The sequence below is a fragment of the Castanea sativa genome, chromosome 2, assembly GCF_040712315.1.
Source record: "Castanea sativa cultivar Marrone di Chiusa Pesio chromosome 2, ASM4071231v1".
In the NCBI taxonomy this organism is placed as follows: domain Eukaryota; kingdom Viridiplantae; phylum Streptophyta; class Magnoliopsida; order Fagales; family Fagaceae; genus Castanea; species Castanea sativa.
Window position 1 is genome coordinate 54,793,290 of NC_134014.1, and position 15,808 is coordinate 54,809,097.

At 34.3% G+C, this 15,808-nt stretch overlaps 2 protein-coding genes across 2 annotated transcripts; both read right to left on the reverse strand.

Annotated features, from left to right (window-relative positions):
* Positions 1-1,813: 1,813 nt before the first annotated feature.
* On the reverse strand, positions 1,814-5,611 carry LOC142624758 (uncharacterized). Its single transcript, XM_075798500.1, has 4 exons — positions 5,054-5,611; positions 3,571-4,350; positions 2,480-2,527; positions 1,814-2,393 (listed from the first exon to the last, which is right to left on the reverse strand). Exons 1-4 carry the CDS (start codon positions 5,234-5,236, stop codon positions 2,073-2,075), a joined length of 1,332 nt encoding a protein of 443 aa, XP_075654615.1. The 5' UTR covers positions 5,237-5,611; the 3' UTR covers positions 1,814-2,072.
* A 2,849-nt stretch (positions 5,612-8,460) lies between these two features.
* LOC142623707 (beta-ketoacyl-[acyl-carrier-protein] synthase III A, chloroplastic-like) lies at positions 8,461-14,406 on the reverse strand. Its single transcript, XM_075797158.1, has 8 exons — positions 14,059-14,406; positions 12,949-13,097; positions 12,272-12,408; positions 11,179-11,284; positions 10,975-11,093; positions 9,633-9,697; positions 9,323-9,545; positions 8,461-8,924 (listed from the first exon to the last, which is right to left on the reverse strand). The coding sequence occupies exons 1-8, from the start codon at positions 14,262-14,264 to the stop codon at positions 8,703-8,705; spliced, it is 1,227 nt and encodes a 408-aa protein (XP_075653273.1). The 5' UTR covers positions 14,265-14,406; the 3' UTR covers positions 8,461-8,702.
* Positions 14,407-15,808: the final 1,402 nt, after the last annotated feature.

A 15,808-nucleotide genomic window follows, 5' to 3' on the forward strand; every position in this document is an offset into this window, starting at 1 on the left:
AGAAAATGCAACTGATTTCTCCATTGCTAGCTAATGCTGTCCCGTCGTTGGTCAATTACACTCAATACAAAGTCTCTAACATGCATATCAGGGATTCATGACGTGTATTAATTTCATACGACAAGCATAAAATATTAGGTGCAAGTCGTTGTTCATAATACACGCGGTAATTAACTTCTTTGAAATTTGGAGAAAATTTTTCAAACCCATTATGTGTTAATGGAACACGTATGCACGTAATCACACGACCATATGTTTATTTAAATAATTTAATGAGTTGGTTGATTTAAGAGTCTGTTTAGAAACCATTTATTTAGTAGAAATTGAAAACTTTTTACTGAAAATATTGTAGATAAAACTAAAAAATAGCTAAAATAATATAATAAAACTTATGAATAATATCAAAAAGTGTAATGACACCAATAAATAGTAACAAAATAAGTTAAATAGTAATAAAATGAGTTAAGTAGTATAAAAAAAATTAAACTTTTTAACAAGCATACTTATTAATATAAATAGATAAATTTATGAATCATCATTGTCAAATTAACTCTAATTGAATATCCGTCACAACCGTACTACGTTGCTTAACAAGCAGAATTTGAAGAGGACCCACATCATATTGAGAGTTAAATCATAGATAGTGCAAGTTGCCTCACAAGTGCACAGGGTCCCCAGTGCCAAAATTGCCAAATCCTTGCCTTCATAAATGCTATCTGTACTTGGGTCACATCGCATGCTGGCTCTTCCCTTGTTATTGAAACAGTTTTTTATCTTTTTTGCTTTCAAGTTTGCAAATCTCATTGAGAAATAACCTTTTTTCCCCACATATGTACTATTGAATTCCCGAGCTGAAGCTGTCATCATTCATCACGGTTTTGACTTTCTGGCGTTTAGTAATTGTATCGACCAATTTTAGATGATGTTCATAGCAATTTTTTTTCTAAATAAGGTGGCCATGATTAAGACAAGACCATCATCGATTGCTTGTATTATATGTAGCAATGATACTTTATAGTACATTTAGGTGTTCAATTATTTTCACCCTGTTCAGGGTATGACTTTCTTCCTTCATCTGAAGATAGCAATAAAGTAAGTATTAGATTAGAACATTAATTCTTGGGTTCCATTGAAATTAACTCATTAATCTGTTCAAAGGGTAAAAAGTTTCAACTAGATGCTCTTTGTAATAGTACTACTATTCATGGCCTCATTCAAGCCCAATATATCTGCATATCATTTCTCATTACGGCAAAATCTAAATAAGCACCATATCCAGGAGACTTTTTAATAAAATATACAAATCCCTTCCAGAGAAGAGTGATTACTGCTGCAGTGAGGAAGACTAAATTGAATAAAAAAAAGTAAAGAAAGACTTAAAATAACATTAATAAAAGTAGGAAAAAAAAGAAGACATCTCAGTTAAAGAAGGTAACAAAAAGTATAATTTTGGATAAAATAGAATAACAAAAAATATACATGCGATCAATCTTGATTAACCTGTTGAATATCCATAGCCAATTCTGAAATTTTGGAATCAAAGTTGTTTTGTGATGGCGGTTGTGGCATACCATTCCTTGTGGACTTTAACATGACAATAATATATGAAATCCATATATATACAATCGCCACATTAAGGATGCAATGCAACCAATATGTAATACAAAGCCACAAGGTCAGTACTGATGCATATAAAGCTAGCTCTAACACTGAAGAGGAGCCACTGTCAATCTGTCGGTTTTTCATTCTCTTTTGAGTCCCCAACTGGGCATGTATCTTAATAATGCAAAGCAAAAAATTCACTCATGAATCATTACAGGTGGTAAACATAGATATCAATTGATCAGGTTAGCTACGTACAACCCACCAGAGTATCTATAATTGCAGTAAAAAAGTATCTTGCTGCATCGTTTCCTCACATGAATCTTACTATTTTACATCTTATAGATAATAAAAAAATAAATCTTATTAGAATTGTAACAAACCAAAAAATAGATCACAATCAATGGTCATACATGTGGAGGGAGGGACTTGAAAGTCGCGTGGCTGTGTCAACACCTTTCATCCCTTCTTCACTTACCCACCTTTATCTGAAGGTTGCTCATCCCAACATCCACATTTTTCAGATTAGCTTCATCTTTCATCCCATCCTGAGTTGAATTCCTGAGATTGAGCCATGGGTGTTGCAGACACTGCTGAGCAGTTGGTCGCTTCTCTGGTGCAAAATCGAAAAGCGGACAAAGAAACTCTGCTAACTCACGAGCATCATTCTCTGAAAATTTGTATTTATCAACCAGCAATCGATCAAGTGGCCAGAATTTCAGCCTCCGAATCCTCTTTAGATCCCCATGTCTATCGAAGTAATCTTTGGACCGTGCTCCTCCAATAGCAATCTGCCCACCCAAGCACAAGAGAAATGAAAATCAAAGTTATTGGATATAGTAACCATGTAAGGCCAGTGGCAGAATAATCTGCTCACCTTCCGAGGCATCTTTCCAAGAAGTTCCATCATTAAAGCAAGGTGATCCTGAAACCAACCAAATGGAAAGTACCGTTAAATTGCTATATCTAAATACACTCAAAAAGACATTTGACATGAACATTGCCAATTCGCAAAATGATTACTTGATAATAACTAATGTTGTAATTACCATTTAGATTATCAATCAAGAACTAATTTTTTATACGGAAATGCAATTCAATTTCTTTCCTTTTTTGGATCATTCCAAGGAAGTTGTTAGGTGGGTATCAATGACATGAAATTAAGGTCACCATATGTTAATAATTAGGAAAGTCATTCTTGGAATATATGCTGCCCATAATCCCTAGAAAGAAACCTAAAGTCCAGTAAACATCCATGTCAATTATCACACAATCTATTTCAGTTAGAAGCTTTTAAATTATTATTATTATTATTATTATTTTAAATTGCTCATCTTCCATCTGCCACACCAATGATATGAAAATTCAAAGTCAGCTTTTTAAGACATGCTGGTAAAATGGTAATTCATACTTATGCCACACCAAGAAAGGAATCTAAGTCCAGTTAAATATAAATTTGAATTTATTTACGTATAATTATATATAAAATTTCTTTTTTCTTCCATATTTATCTTCCCATCCGCTACCTATCTCCTGCAGGAATGGGGGACCATTATGAAGAAAGGGAGAGAAAATTTATTGTTATTTTTTAGGCTCACCACACATGGTACCCTTTAATTTATTTTTTTCCCCTGCTCCCCTTCTTTTTGGGGAGGGGGTAATGAGATGGGATGTGATATGCCCCAAAGGCTAAAGCTCATTACTTAAAAAATAACAGAATGGGTGAAGAACAAGAAAACTCAAATTTTACATTAGTTGGATATGGATATATATAAACAGAGAGAGTCATATAGTTGAATTATATTTTCCATTATCCTTAATCTTCCTTTATTTTCTATTTCCGTTCATAACTTCCAAGATAAATAATGAACTCATTCAGTCTAACAGATTATAATTCCTAAGGTGCAGCATATTGCAATGGATCAAACACAGTAGGGGGAAAAAAGAAGAAGAAGCAAACCATCCTACCTCATCCTCACTAAAGCCTTGCCCGCCCTTAGGACAAAACAACATGTCACCAGTAGCAAGTTCAAATGCAGTGCATGCAAATGACCACATATCAACAGGGAAGGAATACCCCGCTTGTAGCACAACTTCAGGAGCTCTATACTGCCTTGTTTGGATTTCTTCTGAGAATGGCTTATCGGCCCAACATGCATTTCCAAAATCCACAATCTTGCATCTCATATCAATCCCATCCAGGTTCCTTCCAGATTTTGCAGCTCCTCCCATGGAGGCTCTTCTTTCAGATATCTTAGCAACTACTCTCCTTGCTCTCCTTTTCAACTTTTTTTCAATGGTACTTGTAGTAACCCCACCATTTGGGTTCCCTTCAGGCTTTTCAAGAACTGGTGTGAGCCCAGACCTAACTGGGTCTTTGGTAGGATCAATGGTAGAACAGAGAAGAATATTTTCTGGTTTAAGGTCAGAGTGAATTATACCAAGTTCTCTATGCAAGTAATCCAGGCCTATCAAAATGCACTTGCAGAGCTCCCTAACTTTATTCAATCGCAAGCCTTCGTATCGGTTATACCTGATCAGCCCAAGTAAGCTGTCACCAAGAAATTCAAGGACCATGCAAAGATGCTGACCATTTGGGCCAGCATGCTTAAAGTGGTCCACAAGTCGCACAACATATTTTGAATTTGAGGGGTCACCATCGGCAATAGCCGAAAGGACTTCAATCTCATGAAGGGCAGCTTCAGCAAATTGAGCTGCACTTTTCTGAATCTTGAGAGCCACAAAATCCTAACAAATAGATTAAAATTAAATGAGACTGAAATAGATGCAAGGGTTAGTCTTGCCCAGAAAAAGGAAAAAAGAATCAATCTTGTAACCTCAGCCTCAAATAGTAATGATTTTTAAAGTAGGGAAAAATGACATTGCTTGCATTTACATTTTGCATAACCACTTAAACCAGACAAAACCATGTTAGTCTATGTGTTTAAGGAAACCTGTCTACAATAATAGTGCCTAATTCAGATCAATTGGTAACGTAACTAAATAGATCATCATTTTATTAGATCAAAACTGAAACTCATATGTGGGTTCCAGCTAACTTGACTAATAAACTCTCCTAATCCTCGAATAAGGGACTCGGGTTTGAACCCTGTTAACCCAAAAAAAAACCCAATTGGTATCTTGGGCTATTTTCAAATCATATGGTATCTATCAAATGAAAACTGAAACAAAAATCTGGTATTAAAAGTTTAAACCTTTATAAGCACCCAGGTAGGTTCATGTGAATTGAATTGTGTGTTAAAATATATAACACCAAGAGGGAAAGAATCCAATATCTCTGGCATGCATTTAATCCATAGATACAGACAAAAAAAAAAAAAAAAAAAAAAACTGATCCAAAAAACCATTAAATTCCAATGAATCAGGTTTGATAAATCCAACACACATATATTTTCACAGAGTGAATGAAAACAAAAAAGCAAATACGTACAGAGGTGCGAGTGTCATAGGCTAGCCATACGGTGGAGAATTGACCCCAACCGAGCTTTCTCTGAGCGATGTATCGGCCACCGGCAAATTGATCGCCGACTCTCACGGCATGGTATCCTCCTTTTCTGTACCAGTCCATTCCTTCCTCATCTTCCTCCGACCCTGATGATGATGAACACGACATCTCTGTCTCTCTCTGTCGACCGTCTGATCTGCTTTGATTTGATTGGATTAGATTCGATTTGATCCAATTCGATTTTGTTTTTGACAAGACCCACAAAGAGAAAAAAATGAACAAAGTTTGAGAGAGGAGTTCTGTTTTGTTGGTTTTTTTCTTTCTCTGTTTCTTTTTCTTTATTTATGTGTAGTTAGCTTTTAATACTTTTTGCACAATAATAAGACTCTTCTTTCTTTCTAGATTTTTTTTTTTTTGAGTATTATTTGGAGTTGTTGATTTTTATTTTTTATATTTTTTAGGTTGTGTTGGGTTGTGTACTTGTGTTGTGTGGCCTTCAATACAAGACTCTCTCCACTTTTTTCTCTTTATTTCTTTCCCATCTCTCTGGCACTGGCTGGTGGTGGTGTTGTTGTGGTGGGGTGGCTCTTTCTTTTTGTGCCTAAGCTCTCTTCTTCTCTTTCATTCTTACTTTTTCTTTTTCTTTTTTTCTTTTTTCTTTTTCTAAAAAAAAACTCTTTCATTCTTTTTTTTTTTTTTTTTTTGAGGGGGTACTCTTTCATTCTTAGTTTCTTACTTACCCTTTTTTTTAGTTCTTTTTTAGTATGGTCCTTTCCAATTTTTTTCATTTCCCGGTCAAAATTTCTTCTGTTTTTATCATCTAATAATTTAAGGACATAATTTAAAATTTTAAATAATATGTATTGAATACATTTTTTTTAAATTTTAAATGATGAGATATTAGATATATCCTAAAAAGGTTTAAAGATAAGGGACACCACATTTTTCTTATCAAGAAAAGACCACAATAGTTTTTATAATATTTTCACATTAGTTATTATATAGTAACTTATTATAATTGATGGTAATAATAATAGGACAAAACTTAAGTATAGTACCTTAGATGCTGTTTTTTAGATTCTCTTCTTAAGATTCAGCCATGTGACTACTTAATTAAAAAATACACTTTCTTCCCATGAGAAAAAATTCATATAGAAAAATCTTAAAATGAGAACTTAAGAAACATGACCTAAGTACTATATCTAAGTTTTACTCATAACAATTTCAATAATAATAATGTGTATTTGGCATCATTGTTTTACCTTTTATTTATTTATTTATAATTTATTATGAAACATTATTGATTTACCCTATAATTTTTTTTAGAAGGAAACCCTATAACTATTTAGAGTAAGAAATTGACCAATTAGGTAACGAAGGTGGAGTGGAGTGATCATATAATGTTTAGGAGCAGTTGATCTGATCCTTCGATGTTCCCAATGATGCGCGTCGGCCACCTGCTTTCTTCTAATGGTTTTTTTTTGAGTCTTTCTTAATTCCGATAGTAAACCTACTTTATCTTAAAATTCTGTATCATATTTTATCATTACTTTATTAATTATACCATATTATTTTATAGTACTTTTAGCATTTTAATTTTTATTTTACAATACAACACATTAAAATAATATTTTTACAAAATAAAATAATATATCCCAAAATCCAAATAAAAACAATAACCCAAAAACTCGATGAGAGAGAAAAATTGATAAAATAAGTGAATAAAATATTATTATTATTTTTTAAAATTGAGCTACAATAAAATTCTACATTTAGAATTATACTGTAGTACTATTGCAAATTTTTTTACAATAGTTAGTTTTTACAAGTTTCGATGGGTAAGGTTCTGAACTTTTATGCTAAATATGAGATATGTCATTCCCAATGTGAATACTCTAACTATCATCATTTCATTCCCATTTACATGTTTAGGGGCCCATCTTCCTGTGTCCTAGACATGGGCCCTTATTCAACAATGACCAATTTCAACACAAATTGAAAAATCGAATAGTATCCTTGGAACAAAACCGTTTCGACTTCACACTTCACCTTTTATTTTTATTTTCCCAAAAGAAAGTCCTCAATTTTTATTGAAAAAAAAAAAAGCCATGATTGGTTTTTTTAATCTTTCCTAATTCCTAAAATAAAGCTACTTTATCTTAAAATTCTATTGTATCTTATTTTACTACTCTAAAAAGTTACTTTATTAATTATATCATATCATTTTACAATACTTTTTGCATTCTAACTTTTATTTTACAATACAACACATTAAAATAATATTTCTACACAATAAAATAATATATCCCAAAACCAAAATAAAAACAAAAATCCAAAAAATGGAGAGAGAAAGGAATTGATAAAGTAAGTGAATAAAATATTTGTTTTTTTTAATTTTTATTTTTAGAATTGCACTGTATTGTAGTACTATTGCAATTTTTTTTTTGCAATAATTGGTTTTTACAAGTCCGGATGTGTGGGAAAGTTTTGAGTTTTTTGCTAAATTTTTCCTATATATAACATATGTCATTTCTAATGTGAATGCTCTGACTATCATTTTTCATCCCCCATTTACACGTATAGATCCCTATCTTCCTGTGTTCTAGATATGGGCCCTTTATTCAACAATGACCAATTTCAACCCAAATTGAAAAATCGGATAGTATCCTTGAAACAAAACCTTTTTGGCTTCATGCTTCTCTTCTTTTATTTTTTTTCCCAGAAGAAAGACCTCAATTTTTATTGAAAAAAAAAATTAGCCATGATTGGTAAGGAGAAGATCATGCAAATGTGGAGAACACCTTCAACTTACAAAAAAAAAAAAACCATTAATATGTCTTGCATGTTTAGTTAGATTATGAGCTATAGAATTGCTTAATCTACAAGTACGTGAAAAAGAGATATTACTGAAGGTATCTATAGTGGGTTGTACCGAAGCAAGGAGGTGACCGAAGGAGGCAAAAGACCCTTCTTCATTTTTAAGGGTATTGATTACCACCTCAGAATCTCCCTCAAGAGTAATAGAAGAGAAAACAAGTTCATGAGCAAAGAGAATGGCTCGCATAGCTGCCATAACTTCAACATCATCAGATGAAGGGGGAAGAGAGATTTTTTCCAATAGGGAAGCTAGAACCAGTCTTTGATTGTTCTGAACCACAACCCCCATGTTGGCCTCTTTTCAGTCTTTAAAAACCGCTCCATCAAAATTAACCTTGAGAAAGGGGGTTAGAGGGATCCACTTTGGACATTTTTTTCAATATGTTAAAATAGTTTCGTTAACCCAAAAAAAAAAAAAAAACATAATTTATGATGACATCATTCTAGGAGGTTAGTAGGAAAAAAAGAAAAAAAGAAAGAAGAAACGTCGTACTTTATGCACAAAGCTCCCAATGTGGCAATAAATAAGTAAATTATTAGAATTTAAGGAAAATAATCAACTTTATTAAGGGTGTCAATCAAAGCTAAAATTTAACAAAAGATAAACAAACAAAAGGGGGCTGATGGAATATATGACAATAAAACCCCCCCAGTTTATCTTTGATACAAATGGAATGGGTAGCAAGATTTGGAGATCTGAACTGCACTTCATAACAAAATCTCTTCTGTATTGGTAATTAGCCATTCAATTGAGGTTTTATCGCCATCTGACAATCGCAGAACCCCAAGTAAGACCTGCTCCAAATCCTGCAGCTGCTATAGTATGGCCTGCCTTCACCTTGCCACTTCGAACAGCTTCATCTAATGCCAATGGAATGGAAGCAGCACTTGTGTTACCATAATTTGCCAAATTTGATATGACTCGTTCGGGTGGGACCTCTAGCCGTGTAGCAATTGCATCAATGATCCTCTGATTTGCCTGCATTTATCAATATCTGTTATTACCTTTTCACCGCCAATATGGGACATGTCTACCATTTTATGAAAAATCTTAGTAGTGTAACAAGGTCCTTTCAAAGAGTATTTACTTCGGGCAAATTTTTATCATTTATCTTGTATATGAAAACTCAGCACCAGGCTAGTAATGTGCTAGTTAAGAACACCAAATCAATTTGACTTTTAAATCAATTTGATAACAAAGCAGAAGTCCTGACCCACTTTTGTTTTTGTAGCATCAAGAGATGAATTTGTGCTAAAACCTTCAACATCAATGATCGAGTCGAAAAGATTTCCTAGATAGACCTTGAGTTATCGGTTATATCTTTTGTTGAAAACATAAGATTTTATTTTTCAGTTTGTAGGCAATACATTACATACCTGATGAAGTAGTAACCAATCAATGCTAGACCCAGGGAGACCAGCCTTTTCAAGGGCAGATTCAATTGACTGTGGCACACTTCGTACAGCAAAGCGAAAGACTTCTTTGCCATTCATTTTAATACACGAATATGAGGGTCGCTTTGGTGGAAAGTCTAACACTGAACCGTTAGATCCCAATGCGTTATCCATTTCATTTTCTTTGATGGTGGCATTTAGATGTCTGCATAAAGAGAGGTTAAGTGCTCAGTCACATTCCTCAAAGAAATAAGTGCAGACTTAGTTTAGTAAAGATGCTATAATCACATACCTTTGGCCGTCACCATCACTATTTAGGTCAAAACCAAATAAGCCATCCTCTTCGCTGTCGCATGCCTGCAGAATAGTTGTTACTTGTTATATCAAAATAAATAAAAATTTTGGTTTCCCATAGCCAAACTGTTTTAAAGTAGTTTTTTTTTTTTTTTTTTAAAGAATTTTTTTAAATAAAATAATTCGATAGTTGGGGGAGGGGGGATTTGAACTCTGGATGTCTTCATTGAAAACAACAAGAGGTGCCAATTGAGCTAGAATGCTCTTGGCAAACTGTTTAAAAGTAGGTATGAGGTAGTTATCATATTAAAGCAACAATTGAACCAAAATCCCCACCGAAAATAATAGGGATATCAACCCTAGTGTCAAAAATTGGAAACCTATGAGATTTTTTTTTTTCTAGTGCTGAAAGTAATTTTTCAGAAACAGATATAGCTGAAAGATAATTGTCTATAAAGTGGTCAGAATTCATAGCAGTAATTGTCTTTTTAACTCTTTGCTTCCAAGAATGTGAACTGATGTTAAACAGATGGGTACAAGATACAAGTGCCCAGTAGGGGTGAGCATTTAGGTGTTTGATCACCCAATTTCTCAAATATGGAGACCCAGCTTAAACATGGAAGTTTCTCATGCAGGAACAAGCCTCCACTTGGAACATATGACAACAAATACTACTTTGAATATTTTGTGCCATCATGTGGACGTCAAGAGGATGTAAACTAGAAATAATTCAAAAAACAAGGGCTGAGGCTTATAAGAAAGAAATATGCTGTTAATCAGCCAAACCATTGCTCTAGCCTTCAAACTTTTCACTAATTTTATGACAAGCCCTTGTATGAACAAAATGAATGTAATTGTATTTAAACCTAGAGGATCATATTAGCTCTCTACTTCCCTTTACTAAGTATCAATCATGAAATAAAGCCAACTCTAGAGTTCTCAATTGAAGGGACACAGAAAAATTTTAAACATATTTTCTGTCCAAAAACTGATCCAAGTCCAATTTTTATCTCTCTATTTTAAAAATTTGTAGCTTCATAACTGAAAATTTTTAAAAGGTCCTTTCATCCCATTTACTGTTAAGGGAATTGCATATGTGATAGTGTGCTGATGTGGCAAGTTAAAAAATTTGAGGCGACCTAGAATGGGCAGGAGGACAAAACTAACACCTTTTAAAAATTTCCAGGGAGGAAATAGCAACTTAAATTTTGGAGATGAAAATTGAACTAAGACCAAAATTCAGAGACGATAAGATAATAGTCTTTACTTGCTAGAAGTGCAAGGAACTGTAACTTTTTACATAGGCTATAACAGTCAAAAACCAAAATAAAGACCATTACCTGCACTAATACAGCACCAGCAGCATCTCCAAAGAGAATACAGGTACCTCTATCAGTCCAATCAACATACTGAGAAAGAGCATCAGCCCCAATCACTAGAACATTCTGAAACCCAGCTCCTACAATTTACAGAGCTATAGGTTAATTCTTTTAATCACAGAAGATATTGAGATCCCCTTACAGAAAAGTAAACAAATTCAATACCCCTAATGTGACAAGCAGCTGATACCAGACCCAGGACAAATCCGCTACATGCAGCAGTAATATCATAAGCCAAAGGGTTGCTTTTGCAGCCAAGTGCTTTTTGGATCTGACAATTACAATACAACAAAAATGATAGCATGTAAGACTCTTAGAGTGGTTATAATACCAGGTGAAGAAGAATCACTCTAAGCTCTGGGCAAGTATGCTTTCGAATAATTATTTAAATGCAATTAACTACCACGATATAAAGCTGCAGTGACTTTAAGCAAGGCCTACCAGGGTTAAGGGTATTTGACCTGAAGTTAAACCCTTCAGTCTGACCAAACCAGGCTTGTAGAGCATAATACTTAGCTTGCTAATTCAGGCCCGTCTCTAAAACTATATATGGCATGGGCTAGTTGGAGACAGCATCTGTCTCAAAGACATGTTACGCTTGGACGTTCACACCCAAAATATCTTCCTATTACACTTTTATAACTACGATGAGGAGTCAATGCCAATTTGCCATGGCAAATGATCTAATTAAGTTTCTAGGTGCATAGTAGGATGTTTTAAATTGAAATAAGAGATTACATGTTGGTATATGATGCAAAAAAAAAGGATATGTAAAATGCAATAACTTTATATATATAAAACCCACTGCTGTCTCATAATCCCATCATTCAGAATGCATGGAACCTGCTTTTTGAAACAGGAAGATGCACATAAATCATGGTAGAAAAGATACTTTTCAAAATGAAGAAATGTGTATGTATATATTGATCGAGCAGATAGATTAAGAAAAAAAGAACACTTTAATTTATGTAGGCAACAAGATATATCAATAAACAGATAAAAAGGCTCACAATTGGTCTAAGTTCCTTACAAGCATACACAGCACAAAATCATTTTTTCAGCTTGCCATGATACTCCTGGATACATCAAATTCCAATTTTCAATGTCTATGTGCATCTAACGTTGCTCAGAATGACAGCACCAAACATCCCTAGATTATTAAAAACATACATGCTGCTCAACCTCAACAATAAAAACCAATATGATTGATCTTTCAATTTAATCGATCTTCTGAATATATGATTTTATATCATAATACCTGAGGAGCGCTACCAAAAAGATCCTCAGGTGTTGATGTGCACATCAACACTAGGTCCACATCATCAGGGTCAACCTGTGCCATTTGAAGAGCTTTCCTCCCTGCCTCGACTGCTAAAGTTGTCAGGCTGTCTTTGCCTATAATAGCAACAATGAAACAGTCATTCACAGCTTCCATAATCAGGATGACATTGCATAAAGAAACTGCATTTTAAATTTCATAACAACCATGCCATAGATAAGAAGACCAACACACACACTCACACACACACACACACACACATATATATATATATATATAGAGAGAGAGACATAGAGAGAGAGAGAGAGAGAGAGAGTTATCAAGCATAAACATTGAAAACCCTCTTGAATTCAACTAGGTCCAAACCACTATATTATTTGAACTCTCAGATATAAAGATGGTGAATTCTGAATGATCCGCTTGAGCAAGGACTCAATCAAGCAAAACTCAGCCTAGCAAGGCTAGGACTGATAGAGCTGAACAGCCTTTCCCTAGATCTAGGTCAGATTTTGAGTGTCTTGATCAAAAGGCTGAGTTACAAGCAAGCAAAGTCACCTTTTTATATTCGGCTACAAGTACAACCAAGTAAAGTCACCACAGACCATTCACAAGTAAATAAAATATGGTAGCATCAAGCACTGACTGCAAGAACTAACCTGATAGAACTCGTCGATTACGAATCCCAGTCCGAACAGATATCCATTCATCAGAAGTATCAACTATTTTTGCAAGATCGTCGTTGGAAACCTTCAGAGTAGGTACCGCTGAGCCGCATCCAACTAACTTGCAGCCCTGACTGACCAGCCTGTATATTATTCAGTGTGGGAACAGGAAAATAGATCAGTCAGATTGTCATTTCCTCGTTGACAAGTTGATTTCCATTGAACCAAATGAAATATCAAACTGAGGGTGCCCGTGACTGGACTGGACTTACAAAACATAGTAAACATGCTATCAGCCAAAACTCAACATGGCTATAAGTTAGTAGCAATTAGATGGTAATTAGACTGAGAACGATAGACTTTCTAAAGACACAAAGTGGACCCTTTTGTAGTAATAAATCTCCAGGAAATTTAGAATAAAATTTTCCGTCAATGAGAATGAAATTCAACCGGCAGACCAGACACTCAAATATGAGAATGAAGTTGAAGGTCATGAACATATCTGATATTTTCCAGCAAGAATCTTTGTTGTGCTATGACAAAATGTCAACAATCAACATCCTAAAACGTCTATATCAGTCATAGAGACATGATTGAACCAATAAAAACAAAGAACATCCATCCGCATAAACAAAACATACAAAGCAAATAAACTGAAGAATAAGAAGCTAATGACATAAAACTCTTCACCATGGAATGTTTGTGATATTCAAAGACTTTCAAAGCTAATTACATGAGACTCTTCAGCACAAAATGAGTGGAACATTGTAAGGATAAGATGTTTCCTACTCCATTTAGCCGGGGGGAAAAATGCTAGGAAACATATTAGAGTTGACCTCTGGATCAAGAAGATGAAGAATAAGAAACTATTCAGGCTTCTGCTTTTTAGTAACCTATAACTTAAGCTCAACCTACAAATATTATATTCTAGGAAAACCCAAATTACAAAGTAGAAATCCCAAGTTCATTTAAAGGCTTTCAGATATAGGAACAACAACTCCTTAAACATATATCCCAATTAACAAACTGAGATAACCCATTTGCACAAGAAAATAAATGGAAGAATGAGTGATCAATCACCAAAATACAGAAAATGTGACTAACCTGGGTGCCCGAGATTCAGAAGAGGAAGCACCAGAACCAGAAGCAAGCTTGTCTGAGCCTTGAGCGGGGTTGGAACAAAACACCATCAAGGAGAATCCCTCAGGGGAGAGAAACCCAGTCCGATAAATCCCTATTGGAGTTTGAATCCTCCCTCTCAATCTCAAGCTGGGAACTGAGGGAGTAAAGAGCCCAGATGCATTGGCCATTAAACCCCACGAGAAAGGAAGAAAGAAAGAAAGAAAGGAAGGATCTTTTAGCTCGTATTTGACAGTGAAATAGATCAACAGCTGTGGCAGAGACAGATATACACTACGTTATTTCCTAGGATTCTTTTGTTTGTTTGTTTATTTTAATAATCTTCGGAGATTCCGATGAAGTTTGTTTGTTTATTTGTTTATTTTAATAATCTTCGGAGATTCCGATGAAGATATGAATAAATGTGCAACTTTGCCAAACCCAAATCGAGGAAATCCACATAAACGATGTGGGATTGGATTCCCACCGAGGTGATCGAGCTTCTCCTCCATGGCCTTGCCCACCTGTGCCTCCGCCGTCAGACTCAGACACCAGCATTGCGCACGTGTACTTCTGCTACTAGATCTTCCACCTCAATATCTTTGCCAGTTGCCACTGACACTATGCCTTTGTTTTATTTGCCACGTAATATTATGTTCCATGAAATTACTTTAATATATCCACTCTTTGATACCTGCCTGAATTTCATTGGTTTTTTGTCAAGGGTCTTATTATTGGTTGAAACGTCGGAAAAATGGTTAGATACTGTATTTCTTTGTCTCACTATAAATTTTATCGTAAACTTAAAAAAAAGGAGTATCAAATTTTGTATTCAACAAGTAGTAGTTAAGTATTACATGGAATGTGGTGACTAGAAAATATTAACATGAATTCTCTTCTTGCACTTGAAGAGTTGAACTTGACTGCTCTTTTAGTTTCTTGCAAGTTGCAAGTACCCCTTTATACTCCCATCCCCCATTAATACGAGAAGGTATTACATGCATCTGCTGCATGTAGAAGTTTTTCCATCAATACAAGTTAAAAGAGTTTTGCTTAGCTACAAGTTTTACAAATGGTTCACTCCTTGACCTTTCCACTTGTTTCAGGAAAATTTTTATAAAAAATTGTTGATTGTTGAATTTTAAAAAAACCAACTCTTTCCTTTGAAACTAAAGAATTCCGGTATTGATCTTACAGAAAATTTAACTCTTCAAGTGCCTTTGGTTGCCTTTTGTAGGGTAGTGAAAGATGTTTTAAGAAAATGAAAGATATGTTGATAATTTCTCTTGTTTGGTATAATAGGAAGTGGAAATGAATTTTATAAAAATGATTATTTTCGAAGCAAGACCTAACATTTCTAATCCTCCAAAATTGGAAGAAACAAAAAAGACAAAAAATACAAAATGTCTTACTCAGATGTATTTTTTTGATAGAAGATGCCTTACATAGATGATTGGACAAGCTCATACTCTAGTAGTCCAGTTTATTAAAACAATTTAATACAATGTACGAAATTAAATACAAGATGCTTTGCTTTCTCAACATTATTTATCATTCCTATCAAACACTCAATAATGGAAAATATTAATCTCTTAAAAAAAAAAAACTTCTTAGTACTCACTTTTCTATGATCCCTGCAGGAAGTGGACAACAAATGGCTTAATTTAAAAATTCAACAGCCGATTAGTTGGAGAATCAATTTGAGAACTAGGAGCTAAATGGATTGGGCATAATT

Bases quoted from the DNA above. Each gene is read 5' to 3' on its own strand.
- LOC142624758 (XM_075798500.1), bottom strand. From the start codon at position 5,236: ATGTCGTGTTCATCATCATCAGGGTCGGAGGAAGATGAGGAAGGAATG. The intron at 2,528-3,570 runs GTAGGATGGTTT...GGTTGGTTTCAG, and splicing joins AAGGCTTTAGTGAGGATGAG to GATCACCTTGCTTTAATGAT. The intron at 2,394-2,479 runs GTGAGCAGATTA...TTGGGTGGGCAG, and splicing joins TTGGAAAGATGCCTCGGAAG to ATTGCTATTGGAGGAGCACG.
- LOC142623707 (XM_075797158.1), bottom strand. From the start codon at position 14,264: ATGGCCAATGCATCTGGGCTCTTTACTCCCTCAGTTCCCAGCTTGAGA. The intron at 12,409-12,948 runs GTTAGTTCTTGC...TTGCTATTATAG, and splicing joins TAATCGACGAGTTCTATCAG to GCAAAGACAGCCTGACAACT. The intron at 9,698-10,974 runs GTAATGGTCTTT...ACTATTCTGCAG, and splicing joins CTGGTGCTGTATTAGTGCAG to GCATGCGACAGCGAAGAGGA.